The 25,101-nt window shown below is 48.4% G+C and overlaps 1 protein-coding gene across 1 annotated transcript in view; it reads right to left on the reverse strand.

Annotated features, from left to right (window-relative positions):
• The window catches only part of KDM4A (lysine demethylase 4A), a 1,237,605-nt gene that overhangs the window by 683,322 nt on the left and 529,182 nt on the right, over nucleotides 1-25,101 (reverse strand). Inside the window, exon 11 of the mRNA XM_069642410.1 lies at nucleotides 20,516-20,955. Within this exon, the coding sequence (XP_069498511.1) occupies nucleotides 20,516-20,955 (440 nt within the window). The remainder of the gene's footprint in view (nucleotides 1-20,515; nucleotides 20,956-25,101) is intronic.

A 25,101-nucleotide genomic window follows, 5' to 3' on the forward strand; every position in this document is an offset into this window, starting at 1 on the left:
TGAGGCTGAGTGGGAGGACCAAACAGAAAGTGGTGAAACAGAGCTGGAAGAATCCCTCCCTATGTTGGAGATCTGGATCCTAAAGACCATCCTGAACTGCAGTCTTCACTGGCAGAAGGTGGACCCTCTAGGGCAGACTGCAGCAGAGGTCAAAGAGAGTGTCCTACTCTTGAAGGTCTTCGCCAACAGGCAGCTTCCCAGCTGGAAGAGCAACAAGCAGGGAAGCACAGGCTTTACTGGGAGGATGACCTCCTCTACAGTGAACCCATTGATTCTACCCCAGGAGACTACAGAAGACTTGCAGTGCCCCAGGTGGTGAGACCCCAGTTTCTCCAGTTAGACCACGAGATCCCTCTGGCTGGTCACTTGAGTCAAGAAAACCAAAGAGGGGATATCTCTGTATTTCTACTGGCCCAAGATGAAGTCTGATGTAGATACATTATGTAGGAGCTATCACACTTGTCAGACTTCTGGCAAGAGTGGAGCCAAGAATCTGGCACCTTTAGTGCCTCTCGCAGTGGTTGGCGTTCCTTTTGAGAGGGTGGGGATTGACATGGTTGTTTCCCCTAAACCCTCCCACATCTTCAGCCACCAGATTTATATTGGTTGTGTGTGATGCTTTAAAGGTGTTGTGCTTTAAAAAAAAAATGAGATCTTAGCCAATAAGTAGTTTGTTTGGACTAAAAGAGAGCCCAATTCTTTTATTGTTTAAAACTATGTTGTTTTTTTCTTTCTTTCTTTAGGTAACAAGAAAAAGGATAAGTCTTCAGCTTCCCCTGGATATCAGGTCATAACTCGTGCCAGCGTGGCATCAACGTTGATGCAAATAGGTAAGTTCTTTAGGTATGAATGTACTTTCAAATGATTCTCTCTCTATTTTTTTATTTGTTGTTTCCTTTTCTGTAAGTCTTTCTGGATCTTCTCTTCCTTGGTGTCCAGTTCTCAGCTGCCTTTGAAGTTCGTTTGGTACTTCACCTGTCTTTAACTCTCTTGATAAGGAAATCCACTCTTCCCTCTTGTGACAAAGAAAAGTTCAGGCTTTCTGGAGTTAGGACGCTTTCGTCCTCGTCATTGGGTTGAAATATTACTACTGATCTTTCCTCTCAGTTAGCTTGATGTGTGGGGGCACCTCTACGGCTTGGCCCCCTTCCTGGCAACTCCTTTTATCTTTCACTTTCTTAGTGTCTCTGCTCCACGTTCACTAGCTCATAAAGCGGTCCCTCTCCGGTTATGGGCTCACCATTTCTGTCAACAGGCGCTAAATTCTATATGAATCTTCAGCCACGCACCTATTATCTCCAGAGCTCACTCAGCGGTCTCTCTGTCGCCTCTGGTGTCGCATTACTCACAGCATCTCTCTCTATCACTCAATTGCTCTCGGTGCACAATCGGAAGACAAATGCTTTACTGGCTCTTCCGGGCGGCAACCGGCTCGTCTCCCTCACGATTCAGACGCCTGCCGAAGACTCTGCCTGTCTCTCCTGAGACCGCGTTCTCTTCGCGTCTCCGGGGTGTTTGCCGACCCCGTCCTTAGTTTGCATGCTGCCTCCGCTCCCCCGTTTCTCTGGCTCACCTCGACACAGCCTCTATACGAATCGGCTGCGTCTCTTCCTCCGGGACAGGGACGAGCGACAACGGTCGCCTTCTCCACACCACCTGACGTAGCGCAATGGTGCTGCTCCCTTGGGTTTCTTTCAACGGCTTCAACCGACTGCCAATATGAATATTAATAAAATGAACTTCTTCACAACTAACAAATGTGCAACGGCACAACTTCAGCCCAACAACGGCCTCCGCTTCTCAGCTGCTGTCAATTCGCCCAGCTGAAACCGTTGGGTTCCCCCTCCTCGTCATCGCCTCTTTTTTCCTAGGTAACCAAAAACAGAGATCCCGTTAGAGGAAAGTACATACAGGAACTACTTCCTGGTTTCATCCGAGTTTTGATGGTGTTTCCCGACTGTATAAAAAGATTTAGAGGTATGATTTAGAGGTATGAAAAACCCAGCATTGTCACATTGTAGTAGACCATGCTACCGGGTATCATGAAGCCATACCCATGACTGTTACTACTCAGGCAGTGGCTAAGGTATCTTTACCAGGTTTGGTGTTACTAAGGAGGTAATCTCTGACAGTGGGTCAAATTATATATCCCACTACATGCAGACCATGTGGAAAAACGGTGGATTGACGTACATGTTCTCAACAGCCTACCATCCCCAAACCAATGGGTTGCTGGAGCGGTTTAAAAGAACTATGAAGAGCATCATAGGTGCTTTAGAGGAACCCCCTAGAAGTAAGTGGGACCTTCAAATGCCATGCCTTCTCTTTGCTTATAGAGGAGTCCCTCAAGAAGGGGTTGGTTTCAACCCCTTTGAGCTGTTCTATGGTCATACGGTTAGAGGTAATTTGGCCCTAATCAAGGAAGGGTTGGAGAGTGCTCCTTCCCTCAAGCCAGTGAGAGTCACTGACTATGTGCTAGTTCTCTGGAGGAGAATGGCACAAATGTTGACAGAAGCTTCCGATAACTTTAAAGCAGGTCAGGATCTGGTCAAACATTGGCATGACCAGTAGGCCAACATGGTGGAGTTTACTCCGGCGCCAGCTTGTTCTAGATATGTTACCGACCTACCTACCTATTTAGTGGCCTTGGGCAATCCCAAGACGGCCCCTAGGGTCTATCACACTAACCAACTAACGGCTTATGTTTCCAGACCAGAACTAGGAGCTTTGCTCCTAGCTTCTGATCAAGAGGAGAAGGCGAGTGAACCTCTCCTTGATCTCCTCAGGGGACAACCTTAAGATGGACAATTTGAAGGTGTGAGCCTCTCTTCGATCTGAAACTGCAACAATAGGACGAGTGCAAAGCTCTTGCCTCCCTGTTTTCACTAACAACAGGCTTGACTCCTTGGGGCCAGCATTCGTACTGGTGTTAGTCTCCCTGTGAAAAGCAGGGGTTACAGGATATCAGACCATGCAAGGACCCACATGAAGGAAGATCTCAATAAGATGCTTGATCTTGGGGTAATAGAGCCATCAACAAGTCCATGGGCTAGTCCAGTTGTACTAGTGCCAAAGGCAGGATCCAATGAGTTGAGATTCTGTGTGGACTACAGGGCTTTTAATGCAGCCACCACGACTGATGACCATCCTTTACCCAGGACAGATGAGCTGGTGGACAAACTTGGTTCAGGCAAGTTCCTCAGTACATTTGACCTGACATCAGGCTATTGGCAATAGCTCTGACAGATCATGCCAAGGAGAAAACTGCTTTTTCTACTCCAGGAGACCTCTACCAGTTTAGGGTTATGCCCTTTGGACTCAAAAATGCACCCGCTACATTCCAGAGAATGGTAAATCAAGTTCTGAATGGGATGGAGGACTTCTGCATGGCATAACTGAATGACATTACAGTGTTCAGCTCCACTGGGGAAGAACATCTTGACCACCTTGGATATGTTCTGCAGGCTCCTGAACAGGCCCATATGACCATAAAGGCAAGTAAATATCAAATTGGTCAGAGCAAAGTGGTCTAACTTGGACATGAGGTAGGAGGAGGTGAAATAAGGTAATTGCCTGGCAAATTACAAGCTGCACAAGACTGGGCCATTCCTACTACTCGAACCCAAATGAGAGCCTTTCTAGGTCTCACTGGGTACAATAGGAATTTCATTGTGAACTATGGGGTCAGAGCGTATCCCTTGAATGTGATCTCCTCACCCAAATTCCCCAAGATGGCCAGGTGGAATGAGGAGTGCACTCAAGCCTTTGAGGGACAAAGCCCTTTATCAAGCTCCAGTCTTGCGAGCTCCTAACTACAACCAATCCTTTATTGTACAGACAGATGCTTCTAATACAGGGATAGGTGCAGTTCTGAGTCAGCTGGATGAGAAAGGCAGGGAACACCCTATCTGCTTCATCAGTAGGAAACTGAAGGAACCTGAGACAAGGTGGGAAACTATTGAATGTGAGTGTTTTGCCATTGTGTGGTCTCTTAGACCATACATGTATGGATCTACTTTTGTAATTCAGACAGACCACCAACCACTGAGATAGTTATTGAAGATGAAGGGGGAGAAGAACAAGTAGTAACTCTCTCACCTGGTAACTTTCTTTCGATGGGATGGTCCGATGACGTATTCCATATCTATGACAGATAATCACCACAGATGGGCTGCTTCGGAAAGTTTTCGGCGTCTGCGTCGATGACGTCGATACGCTGTCCTTGAGGGCATCCGTCGAGCTGACGTTACCGGATGTTATAAGTAGGACGCACGACGCCCCTAGCCTCCGTTGCAGTTTTTTCCCCAGAACGTGCGGCACCAATCTTCTGCCAGTATGACCACAGAAAGCCTTGTGGAAACGTAAGCTGCAATCGCATAAGAAATTCTGTAGCGGGGCAGGTAGAGAGGGAGCGATATGGAATACGTCGTCGGACCATCCCATCGAAAGAACGTTAACTTGTTCTTCAAGGGGATTGGGTCCTCCGACGTATTCCATATCTACGACAGACTCCCAAAGCAGTACCAAAGTATGGAGGTGGGAAAAGAATTTAGAATTTTAGAATGCCCAATTAAATTGCAGAGTAAAGGACCGCCGTGCCAAAGGCTAGATCCTGCCCATGGATAGAATCTAGGGAGTAGTGTCTTACAAAAGTATGTTCCGAAGCCCAAGTGGCTGCTTCACAGATCTTATGAATAGGAACACCCCTCTGCAGGGCAGCAGAGGCAGCCATACCCCTAGTAGAATGGGCCTGTAAACCTACCGGAAGGTCCTTACCCGCCAAGCGGTAACATTCAGAAATTGCCAAGATAATCCATTGAGACAGTCTGTTTAGTAACAGCTGGTCCCAAACGCCTTCCAGCGAAACCTATAAAGAGCTGCTCGTCCACTCTGACCGGGGACATACGTGAAATGTAGAAACTTAAAGCGCTCCTAGGATCCAACCTATGGAGCCTCTCCTCTTCCTTACCAGTATGCGGAGGAGGATAAAATGCTGGAAGAATGACCTTCTGGCTTAAATGAAATTCCGACACCACTTTCAGAAGAAAGGAAGGACGAACCCTAAGGACAACCCTGTCCTTATGAAACACCGTGAAGGGTGGCTTAACAGAAAGTGCCTGCAACTCACTCACTCTGCGAGCGGAAGTAACTGCAACTAAAAATACAGTTTTAAGGGTTAACAGTCTCAAAGGACAAAAATGTAAAGGCTCAAATGGAGCACCCATTAGGAATTTTAGAACAAGGTTCAAATCCCAACCGGGCACCTGGAAAGGTGACGGTGGAAACACATTAGTGAGCGCTTTCAGAAACTGAGAAATTAAAGGAATTTTGAAATAAGAACACTCCTCAGACGAGCGCTTAAATATGGACAGCGCCGACAGGTAACCTTTAATGGTACCCACTTGCAGGCACTTGTGGGCTAACGAAAGCAAAAAAGACAGAACCACAGGAATGTCACATGAGAAAGGATCCACATTCATAACACCAGCCGCAGAACTTCCTCCAACGGCAATGGTACAGGGACTTTGCTGCGGGCCGTCTGGCCGAAAACAAAACCTCCATCACGTCTTCAGGGAGGTCCCAATCCTTATACCTCAACCTTTCAGAAGCCAAGCATGAAGGTTGAGGGATCTGACCTATGGATGGAGAACCTGACCGCCCCCCTCCTGTGAAAGCAGATCGTCTCGGTAGGGAAGACGGCGTGGAGGGCAGAAGGACAAGTCGAGAAGGTCCAGGTACCACGTTCTCCGGGCCCATGCTGGAACAATGAGGATCATCCGGGAACTGAAACTCCGTAACCTCCGCAGCACTTGCGCGATGACGGGGACTGGAGTAAACGCCTACAGCAGTAGGAAGGACCACTCCACCACGAACGCGTCCCCTAAGGCTCCTCTTGGAGGAAATTCCCACGAGCAGAACCTTTTGCACTTCCGGTTGACACTGGAGGTGAAGAGATCCACTTGTGGGGTCCCCCAAAGGGCGAAGATCTCCAGGAGAATCTCCTGAGCCAGCTCCCAGTCGTGAGAGATCGCGCTCTGCCTGCTCAGAGCGTCCTCCGTCTCGTTTTCGTCTCCGGCCAGATGAACTGCCGAGATCGAAATTTCCTGCTGGATGGCCCAGAACCAGAGCTGCATCGCCTCCTTGTACAGAGGAAGTGACCCTGCCCCCCCTTTTTGTTGAGGTAGTGCATGACCACTGTGTTCTCTCTCGGAATCAGGATATTCTTTCCTCGCACAGTCGGCAGAAAAGCCTTCAGGGCAAGCCTGACGGCCCTCAGCTCCAACAGATTGATATGGAGTCTGGACTCCGACGGAGACCAACGACCGCTGACTGAACTTGTTGGCATGAGCTCCCCATTCCGTGACGGATGCGTCCGTCACGATCGTCACCTCCGGCCAGGGTAGGCAAAATGGAGCCCCCCCCCCCCATCGGATTGCCTTCGACAGCCCACCACAGAAGGTCCTGGGCGACCGAGGGCGGCACCTGAACGTGGTCCGACATCCTGCCGGAAGACTGTGACCACTGCATCTTGAGAGCCTATTGCAGAGATCTCATCCGCAACCTGGCCTCTGGCAATAGAAGAATGCAGGATGCCATGAGGCCGAGCAACCTCAAGAACTCGAACGCCAGGACGCTCTGGGCATGTTGCAATTTGTGCACCATCTGCTGAATGTGATGAGCTCTCACCTGGGAAGGGAAACACTGCCCCAGGGACGTGTCGAGCACTGCTCTGATGTACTGGAGCGCTGCGTTGGCGTCAAGTGGGACTTCTTTAGGTTGAGGAAGAAGCCCAGCTTGTGAAGGGAGTGGCAGGTGACTGACACATGATCCATGACTTGCTCGGGAGAACGCACCCTGATCAACCAATCGTCCAGGTAGGGGTAGACGTGAATCCCCCCTTTACTGAGATACGCTGCCACCACCACCATGAGCTTGGTGAAAACCCTCGGGCGGAGGTCAATCCGAACGGCAGGACCTGAAACTGAAAGTGCGAGTCGCCAACCGTGAACCTCAGTACTTCTTGTGCTTGGGATGGATCGGCACATGAAAGTAAGCGTCCTTGAGGTCGAGAGACATCAACCAGTCCTGAAGTTGAAGGGCCTGGAGGACTTGAGAGAGAGTAACCATCTTGAACTTGTCCGTCCTAAGGAGCTTGTTCAAACCACGCAAGAACATGATGGGTCTCAATCCTCCGTCTTTCTTTGAAATCAAAAAATAAGGGGAATACCATCCCTTGTTCCTCTCCGCTACAGGCACCAGTTCTAAGGCACCTTTCTCCAGCAGGGATTTTATTTCCTGCGCAAGGAGCGGATCCAGACTCTTCAAAGAGAGATTCCCTGGTGGATTGCTGTGAGGTCTCTGCCGCAAAGTAAGACCGTAGCCATGGGCTATGATCTCCAGAACCCACACATCTGAAGTAATGGCACGCCATTCTACAAGATGCTGCACCAGCCTTCCCCCAACCGACGAACCCTGGGACATGGCCTCATGACTGAGCTGAAGCGGCTGCGGCATTGCCCGAGGGTAAAGAGGCAACTGCCCGAGCGGCCTTGGCACATCGAGTACCTTGTTTTCCACCTCTGGTACTCCTACGGTGGCCCCTTTGACTTGCAGCTCCTCTCGATCTACCAAAGGATGAGTAATATCGAAAGGAACCTCCCCCTCCATTGTTGTCCCCTAGGACGAAAAGGCGGAGGTTGGCGAACTGCAGCGCTCAACGACTTCGCTGCAGCTTTGGAGGTCTGCAACCTCTCAAGGCTGTCAGCCTTGCTGCCAAAAAAAATTTCACCATCAAAGGGAATGTTGAGAAGCTGGGCTTGTACATCAGGAGCAAACCCCGACTTCAGCAACCACGCAAATCTGCGCATTACGGTGCTCGCTGCCATGGACCGGCTGACGCAATCTGCCATGTCCAGACCCGACTGAACGGATTCACACATGGCATCCTTGCCATCCTGAACTAGAGCAAGAAAGCCATCCCGTTCCTCCCCTTCGGGAATATGTTCAGCCGCCAAAGAGACACAATTCCACAGAGTATGAGTGAAACATGCTAAGGCACACACGGAGTTGGCTGCCTGTAAAGCCATACCCCCTGAAGAAAACACTTTCTTCGCCCAGCCATCAAAACGTTTGTCGTTCATATCAGGAGGGATGGTAGGGTACGATGCCTGTTTTGCCGGGGCCGTAGCTGCCTGCACCACCAAACTCTCCGGAGTGGGGTGCATAGTCAAGTAGCTGGGGTCGCTACTGGCTGGATGGTATTTTTTCAGCAAAGACTTGCTCACTACCGGGAGACTCTCCGGAGCAGTCCAAGCCGCTGCCACCCTTCTTTGCAAGGCCATATAGAATGGCAGTACCGGGTCAGTTGGAGGACCTTGGTCAAGGATATCCGTCAGGTCATCCTGCAGAAAATCCATTGGTGGCGCAGACCACCCCAAGTATTCCATCACCCTCGACATAAGGCGCAGGTACGAGGACTCGGCGTGCGAGCCATGCTCAGGCCTACCAAACTCAACCTCCGGAGAGGTGTCCAGACCACTGGCGTTGTGCAAGGACTGACGCAGGTCTTCTAGCTGGCTATGACCAGACATGAGTTTGTCAGGAACCTCTTCAGGAACCATACCTTCATCAGACCCTTTATCCACCTCAGAGATGCAATCCAGAGGCTGGAATAAATCCCTAGATGAGGGCACAGAAAAAGGCTCAAATACAGGCCTTACTGACTTCTGCAGGGCCTTTCTCAGAGTTTCCACCGGTCTCTGGGGCACCTCCGATAAAGCCTCCTCGAAAGGTGTCGACAGAATCGGCATCGAGCGTGGCGCTGAAGGCATCGACACATGCCTCGAGGGCAGAGCCCCGAGCGTGTCCTTCGACAGCCTGGGCACCGAAGGCATCGATGTCTTCTTAGAAGACCTCCCAGGCTCCGACAGACTCTAGGGCGTCGAGGACCGGGACCTGGAGCGGGCATGGCTAGAGCGATCCATCTTGTCCGACCGGGGTGCCCGGTGATCGCAACGACCGCTCGCGTGCGAACAGCGCCTCTAGCATGTTCCCTGCCAGCGTCTTTCGACAGCGCGGACGGAACGGAGCCCTGCAACTGAAAAATCACCATCATCTCCTTACGAAATGAATCCCATTCCGCAGGAGTGGAATGCTTGTTGGGACAAGCAACACGCTGACGGGCAGAGTCCTCGGACGAGGACGGGGAAGGCGACCGCTTCCGTGAGTGCCTCGAAGAGGCAGAGGAATGGCGGGACCCACTCTGGGACCGAGACCCCCTGGATTTATGCCGACGATGCGGAGAGTCGCCCCTCGAATCATCAGTCGAAAGCCCAGTGGATTTCGACTTCCTGGGGTTGGACACCTTACCGACAGAAAGCTTCTTTTTACGCTCCCGCAAGGCCTTCGATGTTAACTGTTAGGCAGAAACCTGTGCAGTTCCCTTAGGGACTACTGCAAAAGATTTAAGACTACAGGTGTTTGGCAGTAAACCCACTTGGTAGCAGTCTGTACCACACAGATTCACTTGGTAGCTGTGGCTGAGCAGTCAGACTTCCCTCGAGAAGAGTTAGGCAGTATACAGAGCATACACAATAGGGCAGGAAACACAGTAGAACAAGCAAACACTGACCAGAACTTTGGTGTAAAAGATATATAATTATTTATTTAAAAACACATCTATAAAAACACACTGGCACTAATATCAAGCAATTTCAAAAACACAGTTACTAAAGTATATACACTCCCTTAAAAGAGGATTGGACAAGTCTTAAGTAAAGCACCACTTATTTTCAGACATCGGTGAGCGCTTAACGCTTTAATTTGGTTAAGAGAGAGAGAAAGGCAGAGCATAAACTGAAACAGATCCCAACACTTTCAAAAGAACACAGCAAGAGAGGAAGGCAGAATCAAACCGTGAAGTTAGAGTTCAGAAAGCCGGATCCACTTTAAGAGGATCAGAACGAAATGTGTCCAAGGTCACACGGTTGAAAAGTGCACAAAAGTCTCGAAAAGGTTCAGAAAGAAGTTGGACCAAAAGAAAGGGACCAGTTAGATGGTCAAGAGATCAGCCCAGTCTAGAAGGTTAAGGATTTACTGTCACCTTGTAGCAATCTATAGAAAGAGAGGCCGGCGGACACAGTACCTTGAAATGGTGAGAACACTCCAGCGGGGGCAGTTGTTCCTGGCAGCGGTTGCGAGTCGGTGCTTCATCCGGCAGAAGAGAAGATCTCGTCGGGGAGGAAAGCAGGAGGTCGCTGTACTGCCAGGGAAGAAACCAGCCACAGAGTTTCTCGATTCAAAGGAGTGGTCCTTTTATTCGCGGTTCAGTGGTAAGTGGCTATCCGGTTGCCGGGGTCTTGGCACGGGCAATTCGATCACTAGACGTCCTGGTAGGCGAAAAGGAAAGCGAACTGGTTGTCCCCACCAGCTCAAGGGGAAGAGACTCTCCGGCAAGAAGATCTCCTGTCGTCGGGAAGTGTTGAGACAGTTCAGCAGGGCTCCACCGGTGGTGTCGTCGTTGCAGGTCGGATCAGCTTCTCCCTCTTTCGGTTTTCAGGTCCTGTGGTGACTTCTGAAGTTCCAGTCCTAAAAGCCCTGCTTTTATGCAAGAAACCCCCATTCATTCAGCCTAGCTGTCAATCAAACATGCTAAGTGGTGAGCCGGAGAGTGCGACTTGAGTTGCCAAGGCAACTCAGTCCAGGGTGCCTAAACCCCTTCCCACACCTCCTGTGGTACCCAGACAGAGTGGCACCACTTTTGGAGGCTTCTGTGGAGAAGCCCGCCAAATAGTGGAACAAAGGGCTCGACTTGGGTTGGAGTCACAGAAGAGAACACAAACGCCATTTTAGAATAGAGTTCTGGCAAAAAATACCACACCAGTGAATTAATATTAAATAAATAACCCCGCGGTATGTTCGAGGCTATAGGACAAGTTGGTAGCCTCGAACAATGGTAAAATCCCATAGAGATATATTCGCGGTCGAATATAAAAAGTAGTATCCACTGCCACCAGCCAAAACTCGATCAGGGGGGGCGGAGACGTGCCCCCTCGAATAACAGACAATCGAATTGCCCCGACCAGTACGTCCACAATATGATGGTTTGTACTGGTTTCTGTTAATAATTTGGGACTAGTAAAGCCAATGGCGACTTTACATGCCCTGGGAGACAGTAGTCAGTCCCAGGGTATAGAGTCTACGGTGGGGTGTCACTATGACACCCCTGTGTCACTGCACTGAGGGTGCTGTGTAACACACCTAGTAAAAACACATGAGACCCTATGGAGTAAAAGACTCCATAGCCCATAAAACACATTAACAGTCAAAGGAACCCCTCAAATCATGTCCAAGAGTGTGAGGAAAAGAGTCTCACTCTTGGCAGGAGAAAAAAACAAACTCCAGAAATCCAGCAAAGCTGCTGGGGACTCACTAGGTTAGGAAATTCAGCCTAAACAGAGAATTCTCCCTAACATTAACGACTGGCCCTCGTCACAATCGTCCGTGGCATGGTCCTCACCGAGGCACCAGAAGCAGGCGTTGTGCGGGTCAGTCAGCGACATCTTGGAACCGCAGTCCCGACACTTCTTGAATCCTGGCCGCGGGGTAGAAGAAGACGAAGACATCATGGAAATCTTCACAAACAAAGAGGTTCGAAGAACCGAAAGAATAGAACTCAGAACAACCGAGGCACGCCGAGATCTCCGAAGCGAACACGTTCGCGGAAAAAACGGAACTGAGGCTAGGGGCATCATGCATCCTACTTATTACATCCGGTGACGTCGGCTCGACGGAGGCCCTCGAGGACAGCGCATCGACGTCATCGACGGAGGACGCCGAAAATTTTCCAAAGCAGCACAGCTGTCGTGATGATCTGTCATAGATATGGAATCCATCAGAGGACCTAATCCCCTCGAAGCCTAAATTGTTAAGGCGGTCAATCAGCCTCCAGGGGTTTGATTTCACCATAGAACACAGGTAAGGGTGTTATCACTAGAATGCTGATGGTCTCTCCTGAAAGTATGACCGACTGGATTAGGAGATTCATCCAGGAGTGGATTATATCCTCTTCTAACTTAGTCTGGGGGGGGGTGAGTGTTGGGGAGAATTCTCATTTCTGTGTTAATTCCCTTCTACCTTAGAGTCCTCCAGCTCTTTTGCTGGATGTTTTGATCCTGGAGTGAGGGAGACCTTTTCTCACTCATGTATTCTTATCTGATTTGGACTCTGTTTCTCTTTTGGTTTTCGAGTCTGACAAACTCCATAGTGCAGTGTCACAGAGAAGTCCTTTGGATTTCTCTTAAGGTTTAAATACCTTCTCTTGGATAAACTACTGTTTTAAGAGTAGTAAAGTGAAATTGACTTTACTTACCTTTTTCTCTTTGTAGTCCCAGGACACATCTTATGTGGAGTGCTCGGGGGTTACTTAGTATCTCCTTTGTCTAGCTTCTAATGTAAAAAATGGTATATTACCCTCACTACAATTAACGGCTGGTGGAAGTGGATTAATTTTCCTACCGTTGCGCATTTTTACCTCGGGCTGAATCCGCAGCTAAATTATTGCACCAATTGGTGCCCATTTTGTCAAAATGACAGTCTTTTATTTTCTCAAGTTCTTGCTTGAGAAGTCTTTCTTAGGTTTTACTCTGCGCGCCAAACCAAGTATGGTCCCTTTGTTTGTTTTGTCTTGTCTTTGGCGGGATACACAGGCGAAGCCCGCCTCTGGCGCCAGCGTGTCTGGCAGGGCAGGAAGTGAGGTTCCCTGTGCTTAGTCTCTGTGGTTACAGGAATGCACCCAAAAGGTGATTGGCTGGCTGTCGAAGGACAGCCACCCTGCTGTGTGAGTGACAGCTAGGCTGCAAATGAATGGTAGAAACTTGCATAAAAGGCAAGGTCTTTTGCAAAGAAGGCAGAGTCAACCACTGGACGAAAGCACAGAAGAAGAAAATGGAAGAGATACTTACTGCACCCTCCTGGACCACTGGTTTGTCCGGTGAAGCCCTGCTGCAGTGCTGAAGCTCCAATTTACAAATCGGCTAGAGAAGCCTGGAAAAGTAAGACTTCTCCCCTGGGGTTGGTGGAACCAACTGACTGGTAGGCAACGCTTGAATGCAGTACCCTCTGGGAACTCTCCCAGCAACCTGTCCAAACTCAGTCCTCACTACAAAAACATTATCGACGCCAACACCATCCCCATTGTTAATAGTGTGAAAACCCTGGGCTTTTACTTTGATGCCAACACCAACCTCACCAATCAAACTAATATGACCACATCAGCCACCGCCTACACTGGCAAACTGATAAGAGCCTGCAGACCTTTCCTCTCGCCCCAAAGCTGCCTCACACTTGCCAGAGCACTCATACAGTCCAAACTGGACTATTGTAACAGCCTATACCTAGGTGCCAACCAATCAATAATTAACAAACTCCAAGTTCTCCAGAATAACGCACTGCGCGCAGCACTCAACATCCCAAGACGAGAGCACATTTCCACAACTAGGAAAGCATGCAAATGGCTCTCAATACAACATAAAATTGACCTCAAAACCATCTGCCTCACCTACAAAGCCTTAAACAACCTAGCCCCATCATATCTCGCCAACAAATTCACTATGAAATCTGCTCCCAGAATCACCAGGTCATCCAACTCCTTATACTTGGTAGTGCCTAGATTCACATTAAATAGAGCAGGCGGCTCCAGTTTCACAGTGCTTGCCTCACTTCTCTGGAACTCCCTACCCCTCAATATCAAAACCATTGAGTCCTTCCCAATCTTTAGGAAACAGGTTATTCGCTGGCTAGTGAACAAAGGGTAGCAATCACCTCTGAGTCTCCTATGAACCTGCTGAAGTATTGTAAATAATGTAAATTGCTGTAATTTGTAATTGTTGCACCATGTATAATGCATACCTCATTCCTGTAACTGAACTCTTTATGCGCACATCTACCCACGGGTCTGGAGCGCTATACAAATAAAACAAACACTACAAACAACTTTGACTACAGGTAATAGGCAACCCAACCTTTGGTATAAGCTTGTACTACACAGTCTTGGTAGTGTGTTGAGCAGCCAGGCTTATCTCAAGAAGGGAAATGTGAACTGTAGTGGAGATACACAAAGTTCACAGTTACAGGTATTCAAATAAACTCTTACACACAAGGTTTCTTGCATAAACAATTAATAATTTATTGATCAGTCAGTTATAAAGACTTCTTCAGAAGAGAGCAATAGAATAGTAACACACAAATACACTTCAATACTGTACACTCTGAGTTTCTGAATCAGACAAGACCCTTTTGGGATGGCCCACAGACACAACCTACACCCACAGGTGACTTCAGTAACAAGGGTGCTGGGGACATTAATATCTTACTGTTGGCATTCAGAACACTCTTATAAGTTGGCAAAAGGCAAAGGTTATTAGAACACAAGAAATTACAAATATTCATAAGCAGGGCAAATACTTTTAGAGTTCACTAGAAGAGTCATTCAATTCAATAGGCTAAGCCAAAGTCAATGGGCAAAAGTCTTGGATAGGATAAAGCACTTCTGGTAAGTAATGGAAAAGTCTTTGCACAAGTACTTAGGAGTCTTTGAAGAAAAGAAGAATCAATTGAAGGGCCACAAGAGGATTAGACTTGAGTTGTGGAAGTTACAAGCACTTCTGCAGTAAGAGGTAAGTTCTCTTAGACTTGTTTTACAGTACCTTGGTGAAGAAGAAAAGATGCAGCTGAAGACTTCTGTTCCTGTGCAGCTCTGCAGGTCTCACTGTTCCTCGGCCTCAGTCGTGGGGACAAGAGGGAGGACGCCAGGGGACTCCTGCACTACACCAGTACTGTCAAAACTGGCAACCGGCAAACTTTACATTCAGTGGCTGTCAAGGTGGACTTTCCTCACATCTGAGGTCCCGCACTCGACTGAGGGGGGGGTCAGGTTTAGTCAGTCCTGCTTCATGGGAGTCTGGAGTATCTTCCAAAAGCTTTTAGGCCTGCTTACAAGTAACACACACAATCTGGTGTACCTCTCCCTGCCTCTACATTTTTTTTTAAGCAACTCTGAGGAAATTCAACCAGCTCAGAGATGGGTGTCCAGGTGGCTTACTTGGGAGATGATTGGTCCCACCAACTCAAAGGGAGAAGTCATCCTTGCAGGGCTTCTCTGTCCAGATGAACTTTGCGATTCGGACCTGCAGCAGGGCTTCACCGGGAAAACCAACGTCGCAGGAGTTGCAGCAGCATTCCTCTTCAAGCTCGTCTTCGGTTCTTTCGTTCCAGTGGTCGACTCTGCCTTCCAAGCCAAAAGACTTGCCTTTTATTCAGTTCTCTCCCATTCATTCCAGCCTAGCTGTCACTCACCCAGCAGGGTATCTGTCCTTGCCGGACAGTAAGCCAGCCAATCAGCATTGAGTGCATTTGGGTCTCCTAGGATACTAAGCACAGGGAGTTTCGGGTACCCCCCTCACTTCCTGCCTACCCCAGACACTCTGGAGCCAGTGGCAGGTTTCACTCCTGAAGCCTGTCAAAGGCGAATGAATAAAGAGACCAAACCTGTTTTTGCGCGCAGAGAAACTCTCTAGAAGGACCTTTCCACAAAGACTTGGCGAAAAAAGAAGAGCGGGCACCATTTTAGCAAAGATGGCTGGATGCCATTTTGAAAAGATGGCTCCAGCGGTTAACGTTACCAGGTGCGGGTCCGCGAACAGTTGCGGTAAATGTAAACCTAGGTAGTTCAAAACAAAAATCACCAGCCAGCCCATTGAGGAAAAGGTAACATAAAAGATGTTACATGAGCATTTAGACACAGGGGATACCAAGTAACCCTTCCAGCAGTCTATTGTAAGATAAGGTGTGCTTTGTCTAGCAAGTACAATGTTAAGTAAAGTCAATTTAACTTTACTGCTCTGGGAAACAGTAGTTGATCCCAGAGAAGTTATTTAAACCATGTGAAATCTGGAAGACTTCCATGTGGCACTGCACTGAAGGCGCTTTGTGACAATTGTAAAAGATGATGCCTATGGAGTTGGTTAGACTCCATAACCATAAAGAAACACTGTGTATAAAATCACATTAAAATACATGAGAGAGTGGGAAAAAGGGTCTCACTCTCTCCAGGTAAAAAAAATCAAGTCCTCAAAATCTAGCAAAGTTGCTGGGGGTCTCTAAGGTGGAGGGAATTAGCACATTTTTGAGAATTCTCCCCAACACTGACCCCATGACGAACTCGAATAGAACACCTCTCCCTGCTGGCTGTACTTCTTTGAAGCTTCTGGAACTGAGGGCCAGGGGGCAGGAACACAAGGAACGAGTGCACCGCCTTTAAGCAAATCACAAACACCAGGAGGGTCTGAAGGATTCTCTCTAAGCAGGACAACCCAAACCTGAGCCACCTCAACAGAGTGCTGGACCCCAGAGGCAAGGGGAGCCCATAAGGTGTCCAAGAACTGCAGTGGTGCTATTTGCCGGTAGCTGAAACCGCAAAGTGCTGCTGATCTGGAGTAAGCCCATTGCTGCCACTGACCTTCAAACCGCAGTGCAGGAGTTCCCAGACGTCCTCCCTCTTGTCCCCACGACTAAGGCCCAAGAACACCATGATCTGTTGGACTACAACAGGTACAGAAGCCAGAAAGACTCTTTTCTTCAGACTCCATTTACTGTGTAACTAGGGGTACTTAACCTCTTGTTGTGTTTAGCTTGCTTGCTCTCACTGGAGACTTGCATTTGCTGCCCTTTGCAGAGTTGCTTGCATCTTTGCTTTTAACAAGCCTCCCTGCTTGTGGCCCAACAGTGATTCTTCTTTTTACCACAAACGCTCTATAACATTGTGCAACACTTTTGTCCTAGTGAAGAGGAAGTGCCAAGCACCATCCACACTCCAGCCATCCCATTCGAAGAGCCAGGTACGTTCACGCCAAAATATGTGACGTATGATGAACAAATAAACCAGCAAAGAGAAGCAACTGGGCCCTGGCCAGTGCCCATCGGAATAACAGCACCTATTGAAGTACCGACACCTAAGAAAACCTGGACAGTAAGGTACCCATTGAGAAAACCATATCTACAGGCAAGACAAAATGACGGTTGTCAGAATGGAATACCCAAAGAAGCCAAGAAGATATTAAAGGAAGACAAATGGTGACATCATAAGAAATCAAACTGAAGCAGTTGATGTCAAGACGCAGAAACGTATGCCATATGCACGATGAAGATATTCAGCTAGTTTAAACATGTACAGATGCAAGAAACTGCAAGAAGCAAAACAATCGTTACGTTTACTTATGCTTAGTAGCAAATAGATTGCGGCAAGCGCCAACCTATACATACATATACACCTCAAAAACTCTTTATAGATTTGTGTAAATCCACTACGCACATAAGCAGAATTGAACAAAGGTTACTAAAAGGTCTCAAGAGGAGAGTGTTGCAGCAAACAAAACGAGAATTAAGATAGAGAGAAACCCAGCTGAAGGTAACCATGCCAAGAAGCCATGGTCGTATCGGGCTGGAAGAGGCCAACAGTTGATTCAATTAAAGAGAAAAAGAATTGTCTATCCTGTTCAGAAAGGTCAAGATAAACCACAGATGGTAGAAGACTGACAGAATTAAATCAAATACACGAAAATACATGAAGAGGCCCATTTCACGGTGTCCGAATCACGTGAGAAGGCAGGCAGGAAGGGATGACTTTCACACCTACACATGGATCCCTGCCATATTCATACTCCTTGAACTTTCTCAAACCAAGAAGCAGACTCGAGGCCAAACTACAAAGAAGTAATTGACACATGACCACTGAGGGGGTAATTGATTGTAACATAATTTGAGGGAAGTTGCAGTGCAGACAAACTCCTGCACCTGGCTGGTTATTCTGCATGCTGCTAGACGTAAGTGGAAAGGTATGAGTGGGGTTGATGCCAACCCAATCATAGTGGACTATGTAATCTAGGGTCCTATAGTGAGTAGACCAATGGGACGTTGTACGTTTATAGTGGCCATTTTTAAGGAAGGGCTTAGTTGCCCCACCTGACATTGATTATCCAATCCCCTTTCCCCATTACCACATACAGATATAGTACCTATGTTAAAGTTACCTTCCTATAACTATAACGTTGCATGTTAGGGGTTTAAGATTGCGCGTCAGTGATGATGTTCATAGTTACCCCCCCCCCCCGTTTTTTGTACTCGTCATTAAACAGACTCCCTTTGCCAAACTATTGAGTTGTCAGTTATTTGATGCAAGAGTACGAATCTGCATCCCCATCTATCTCGAGGGTGCTGCTACTCATCTTAAAGGGCTGTTTGGAGACCCCCAGTTAAATGGGCCGGCTGGGGCCCATCCAGTTCACTATCTTCAAGAGGTGACTCCGCTCCCTTAGACTTTGCTCAATTGACAGTGGCTGTCCTAGTTCCCTGCAGACTCTTCTTACCCTCTGTGTATATCTGTCCCTCCAAAAAGTCATGCATACGTTATTTGTTTAGCTGCGAAAGGGTTAACCTACAATTCATTGGGGGGATTGTAAAGTAATTACCTGTTCAGATGACTTGTTAAACTTTCCCTTTTTTCCATAACTTCAGCATTAAGTATGTGTTTTCCCAAAAGCATATCTACTTACTTAAATGGACAAAGCTGGTGTAGTCTCCCACAGAGTTACTGCATACAATCTTGCTTAACAGCCTTTGGTGGGCTTCAGTACTGAAACCTGCCTCTGGATCCAGTGTGTCTGGAAGGGAAGGAAGTGAGGAAGGTTCCCGTTCTTTGTCTTTGGGAATGCCTGAATGCACCCAGTCCCGATTGGCTGGCTGGCTGGCTGTCATTTCAGGACTGCCACCCTGCTGTTTCAGTGACATCTAGGCTTTGCGTGAATGGCCGAAACCTGCTTAAAAGGCGAAGGTTTTGGGACTAGAGGCAGAGCCGACCACTGGGAAGAACACCCGATGAAGAAACCATGACAAAGCTTGCTGCATCATCCTGGACCTTTGATTTGACGAGTGAAGCTCTGCTGTGATGCTGAAACTCCTTTTTCTGATCAACTAACCCAGAGACGAACTCCACTCAACCATCTTCCCCCGACTGGCTGTACTTCTTTGCTGCTGCAGGAACCGAGGGCCAGGGGTCGAGAAATCCGTAGTCGAGTGCAACGTCTGCAATCCGACCAGAAGCTCCAGGAGTCTCCTAAGGACCCTCTAGAAGTGGGACAACCAAAGCTCGAGTCCCCTCACCAGAGTGCAGGACTCGAGGAGTGAAGGAGGCCCAACCGGTGTCCAAGATCCACTGTGCTGCTGTTTACTGAGAGCTGAAACCACGAAGTGCTGCTGATCTGAAAAGACTTCCTCCCTCTTATCCTCACGACTGAGGTCCAGGAACCCAGGATGTGCATCACAGCAACCAGAAAGAATCCAGCTGGACGACTCTTCTTCTAACCAAAGGTACTGTCCTGACCTGAGGTACTTACCTCTGTGTCTTTAGCTTCGCTCTTCTCAGTTGAGACTTGGAGTAGCTACTTTTCTAGAGTTGAAAACAGCTTGTGACCCTACAGTGATTTCTCTTCAACAAACTCTAACTTTATGCAAGGCTTTGTTATGCTTCAGCTCCATAGACTGTGCTCCAATTGACTGACTGCCCTGGCTCCTTGCATACTCTTCTAGTCCATTTGACTTTGATATTTACCGTCCCTCAGAGGTGATAACTTGGTTTTTAACTATTGCTGGGAAAGGTTTTTAGCTAGACTTCATTAGAAGATTTAAGTGCTCACATACTCTGCGAACCTGTTTAACCTTTTTCCTTCCCTTAATCTTTCCTTTCTACCAACCTCAGAACCTACAAAGTATACTAGTGATATATAAATGCCATTACTGTCCTAGTTAGTGAAGCCACCTCAGGGTGGAGAAAGTGTGTAAAAAAACATCTCTAAAGAGTATCTACTAGCTTTGTACTGATTCTGGAAAAGTATTTTAAGGTATATTTGAATGATACATATATTCCCCTTTTTAAAGAATGCTTATTTAAAAACTGATGTTAAATAAATAACTATTTATAACTAAAACCTTGAGTGTAAGTGTAACTTGGTTACATGCATTTGCGAATGTCATTGCTTGAGCTCTACAGCACACATTGACTCCTCTTGAGATAAGGGTGGTGCACTGTCACACTACCAACTTGTGTTGCACATGCCTATATCAAAAGGCGGGGTTACCCAATATCAAGAGGACAAGCGTTGTGTAGTCTTCCAAAGGGTTATTACATCAATTCTTGCCCAAAACCTGTGGAGCACATGTCTGGATTGCGCCTACCTACTTTTTGTTTTGAAAAGGAATGATGTAGTGTAATGCGTTCTGGTCCTCTCCACGCTCTGGATGACATACCATTGAGGAAAGGGGATGGAATGGAAGAGTAAATTCAAGTTTCTTTAATACGAGAAATGCTCCTGTAAATAAGATGCTTTGGGTACAATCATTGTTACAGTGGGTGTTAGTAAGAAGACTTTACCTCTGAAAATCCATTTTGATCACATGGGTTTACCTCTCCAAACTCCTGGTCAGTGGTGGTGCTGCTAACGCTGCTCTCATCTTCCTTCACAGGACTGTCCTCAGATGAGGAGGAAGAGGAGGACGAGCTCCCATCAGCATCGCTACCATCGTCTTCATTGTCACGGTCAGCAGCTCTAATTTCCCCGGGACTAAGGGTTCTCCTCAAGTCAAGGTCTGCTGCCTCGGAGTCAGAGGAGTCAGAGTCAGAGGGTGAGGAGGATGCAAGGCTTGAGGAGGAACTCTGGCTGGAGGAGTGTGGGAGAATACTTCCTCCCGCAGTAGAGAGGACTCGCGAGCTAGGGAAGGACAGGTCAAGCGCTTCATCCTCTGCCTTAAAGCAAGGCTGGATAACATCCGCTTCCTCTTCCTCCTCTTCCTCAAGCTTCACACTCCGGAGCTCCTGAAATGTTCCTTGTGTGGATGCTGTGCTATCTGGAAATATAAAAAGAATAGGCATGTGAGCTTCATAACGAAAAACAAGTTTACAAAGGCTAGCGTCAAAAAAAAAAATACATTCAGCATGAAACGGGACAGTAAAACCACATCCCAAGCACCAGTTGAATTGTATGGGAGCAAATCCCTTTAATTTGGTGTAGGTAAATAAAGCTTCCTCTGAAAAATATTTGTGAAATATTATTTGAACAGAGGGGGTACAGAAGACCCCTGCCATCACTTAAAAGCAAATTGTATAAACAAATACAGACAGAAATGAAAAGCATGACAACATGACCAGGGAGCTATTTAGCTCCTTGTTAAAGCGATGGGGAGTCTGGTTAATTTGAAACCAACAGCTAGCAGGAGCTATGTTTGACTCCTGTGGCAAGTGATGCCATACAAACGTAGATATTAACAGAGTAGGTTTGGGAATGTACATAACGGAAAATAAAGGTACACACCTAAGGGTCATATTGAGCATATTGGATAACACAAAATGGGCAACAAGTTTGGGTTTGGATCTTGCACAAAGTTAGATTTGCTGCGCACTAGCTCCTAATTCCATAGAAGTAGCTACTGACTAACTGGTTATCCTGATACCCAGGAACTGCTGTTTGCTCCTGGTCAACAAATCCAAATTTCAATCCCTGCATTAATAATCTCTAGAATATGGGGTTAATCACCGGCCGCACTTCTATTTATTGCCCGAATTTATTTGACTGTTACCCTATGTACTGCACTGTACCCTCCCACTCCCCACGCACTTTTCCCCTTCCCTTTTCCCCCATCCCCTGCACTTGCGCGATCTCAACGTCACCTGGGCTAGTAGGATCGCTGTCTCTATCTTCCCTCTGTTTCCCCTCCCTTGCCTCGCTGCGCCTTGAAACACTTGCGTTATAAATGCCACATCATGTAATGCATGAAACTTGCTCAGTAAGTCCCATGCAGCACATAATCTATTGAAAATGACAGAGAAAATAAGAAAGTGAAGCATTTAGCCACTAAGTCTGTTCCTTGAGATCATGCTGAGGACCACCACAGAGCAGTCCATGCTTTTGCAGGTCATTTAATGTATGGAATGATGTTGGCGTAGGACTTTGCACTGCCTCAATAATTACACGTTTAAGAAAGGCTATTTCCTAAACTTCACATTTCTTCATGCAAATTACAAAGCACAGTTAATAGGATTCCAAGATAAGGGGTCAGAAAGATAAATTCACAACAAGGTTGCAGGTTTTCTCAGCATAGGGGTAAACCTGGCAGAGTAGTCAAGGTAATCTTCTGTGGCAGAGTCCCATTCAGAAGGCAGGAATTAAGGAATCAACACACCTTGGGCCCAGGGGAAGAGGGATGTCTGATTTCACCAAATCCACTTCACCTAAAAGGGGAAATCTTTGAATTTTTGTTATTATGCACGGGAGATCCCCCGCCCCTCACCACTTCCCCCGACCTTATCCTATTGAACTTGGGGCCATTTAGGAACGTGCATATGTAATGGATGGGATCACACTGAATAACTCCAAATCCAAATCCGAACGAACTCAGGAAGATGGCAAAGTACTGTTTTATTATTATTATTATTTACAACGAATGTCAGACATACGCTCAGGTGCTCTCAGCGATCTTCACACAAACCATAGCTTTTATATAACAAAAAAGTCAGAGGTGACATCAAACTATGTGGCAATAATGAATAATAAAGGTCGGATTGGCTTAAGGGGAACATCCAAGTATATATTCTATTGGAACTAGGATTGTTATTGGCTGCCCACTGTCAAGTGGACAACATATGCCTACCTCTAAAACTTGTCACCCTCAGAAACATTAGATATACGGTTTCTCATTGGTTTTCAAACTATAAGGTCCATGTTATATGGACAACTGCAATTGGTTGGCACGCTTGTGCCAGGTCTGGAACATTCGGTTCACTTAGCAGCACGTAAGCCCAGACCCAGGTGTAACGAGATGGGGCATGACACTACACACTCACCCTATTAGCCCAGCATCCATCACCCATGCCTTCTGCCATGAAGATTGTCACTGAACTTGGTCTTGCAAAAGTATCCTCGTCTTTAGAATACATGGGAGTGAGAGCACTCATTCAGGGTAATTCATAGAAATTCGCACAAAAGTGGCGCACGCGGCTGGCGTACAGCGTCCCCGTGCGATACACTGCTCCAGCCGCGTGCGATAAAATCCTTTTCATCGCACAGCGTATTCATGGATTTTAGCCTCCAAAACCAGCCGTGGCGCAGCGACCCTGCAGCAGCGCAAGTTACACCCCCAAGAACGCCCTTGTGCAAGGAAAAGCCTTCAAAATTCCAAAATCATTGCAAAGGGCTGCGCTAACCCTGGACCAGTTCACAGGGCTGCCAAACAGCAAACGCCAAGCGGGGAACGTGTATTTCAGTGGTTCTCGGGAAGTTTCACACGCGATTGTCCTGGGTACGTGTACATCAGGGGTGCGCGGGAAGTAACACACGCGATTCCATCAGGGAACGTGTATTCCAGGGGTGCGCGGGAAGTATCACACGCAAAAACCGCAGGGTAGTTGCATTTCAGGGGTGCGCGGGAAGTATCACACGCGATTCCATCAGGGTAGTTGCATTCCAGGGGTGCGCGGGAAGTATCACACGCGATTCCATCAGGGCACGTGTATTCCAGGGGTGCGCGGGAAGTATCACACGCAAAAGCAGCAGGGTACGTGTATTTCAGGGGTGCGCGGGATGTATCACACGCAATCCCATCAGGGTACGTGTATTCTAAAGGTGCGCGGGGAGCAGTACACGTGAATTGCCCGTGTGGATCCTCCCAGGTGTTCCCTCTACACCCTCCACGGCCCCTGCAGGCGGCCCACACCACAGGGGACTACCCTGCACATCTCCCGCAGGCAGCCCATCCACCATGCCCATGCCCCCCAGCCAACCCACATGTCACCTTGCACTACTGCCCACCAACGCATGTCCCCCTGCACTCCCAGCAGTGCAGGGCACCCTCCACCAGGCCCCCACTCATGTCCAACTCATGTCTCCCAGCACCCCCACCCCCCAGCAGTGCAGGGCACCCTCCACCAGGCCCCCACTCACGTCCCCATGCACCCCCACGCCCCAGCAGCCAGGGGCACCCTCCACCAGGCCCCCACTCATGTCCCCCTGAACTCCCACCCCCCCAGCAGTGCAGGGCACCCTCCACCAGGCCCCCACTCATGTCTCCCAGCATCCCCAACCCCCAGCAGTGCAGGGCACCCTCCACCAGGCCCCCACTCATGTCGCCCTGCACTCCCACCCCCCAGCAGTCAGGGGCACCCTCCACCAGGCCCCCACTCATGTCTCCCAGCACCCCCACCCCCCAGCAGTGCAGGGCACCCTCCACCAGGACCCACTCATGTCCCCCAGCACCCCCACCCCCCAGCAGTGCAGGGCACCCTCCACCAGGCCCCCACTCATGTCCCCATGCACCCCCACCCACCAGCATCCAGGGGCACCCTCCACCAGGCCCCCACTCATGTCAAACTCATGTCTCCCAGCACCCCCACCCCCCAGCAGCCAGGGGCACCCTCCACCAGGCCCCCACTCATGTCCCCCTGCACCCCCACCCCCCAGCAGTGCAGGGCACCCTCCACCAGGCCCCCACTCATGTCCCCCTGCACCCCCACCCACCAGCATCCAGGGGCACCCTCCACCAGGCCCCCACTCATGTCCAACTCATGTCCCCCAGCACCCCCACCCCCCAGCAGTGCGGGGCACCTGCCAGCAGGCCCCCACACATGTCCCCCAGCCAACACGTCATCACAATCCAGATCCCAGGCTCCTATGCCCACCCAAATCAGAACCCACGCCACCTCATTCCAAACACCCAACCAAGCTTTACATCCATTCAAAATGGCAATACCCATTACATGATAGATAACAAATAAGCAGTATGCGCATGAGTACAAGTCCGTCAGACCCACACAATGGCAGCACATGACTGTGAAAACCCACATTGTGGCAGGCATGAAACCAATGAGAGAAGTCCACACATTGAAGTAAGAAACAAAAATGTATTACAGTGTAAATGAAGTGAATGAAATCAAAAGAAACAATAATGGCAACAAATATCAAAATGCAGCATGTCCACCAAATTAATAAATAATGAAAATGG

Source organism: Ambystoma mexicanum, chromosome 1q (genome assembly GCF_040938575.1).
Source record: "Ambystoma mexicanum isolate Mex_15411 chromosome 1q, UKY_AmexF1_1, whole genome shotgun sequence".
Lineage (NCBI taxonomy): Eukaryota > Metazoa > Chordata > Amphibia > Caudata > Ambystomatidae > Ambystoma > Ambystoma mexicanum.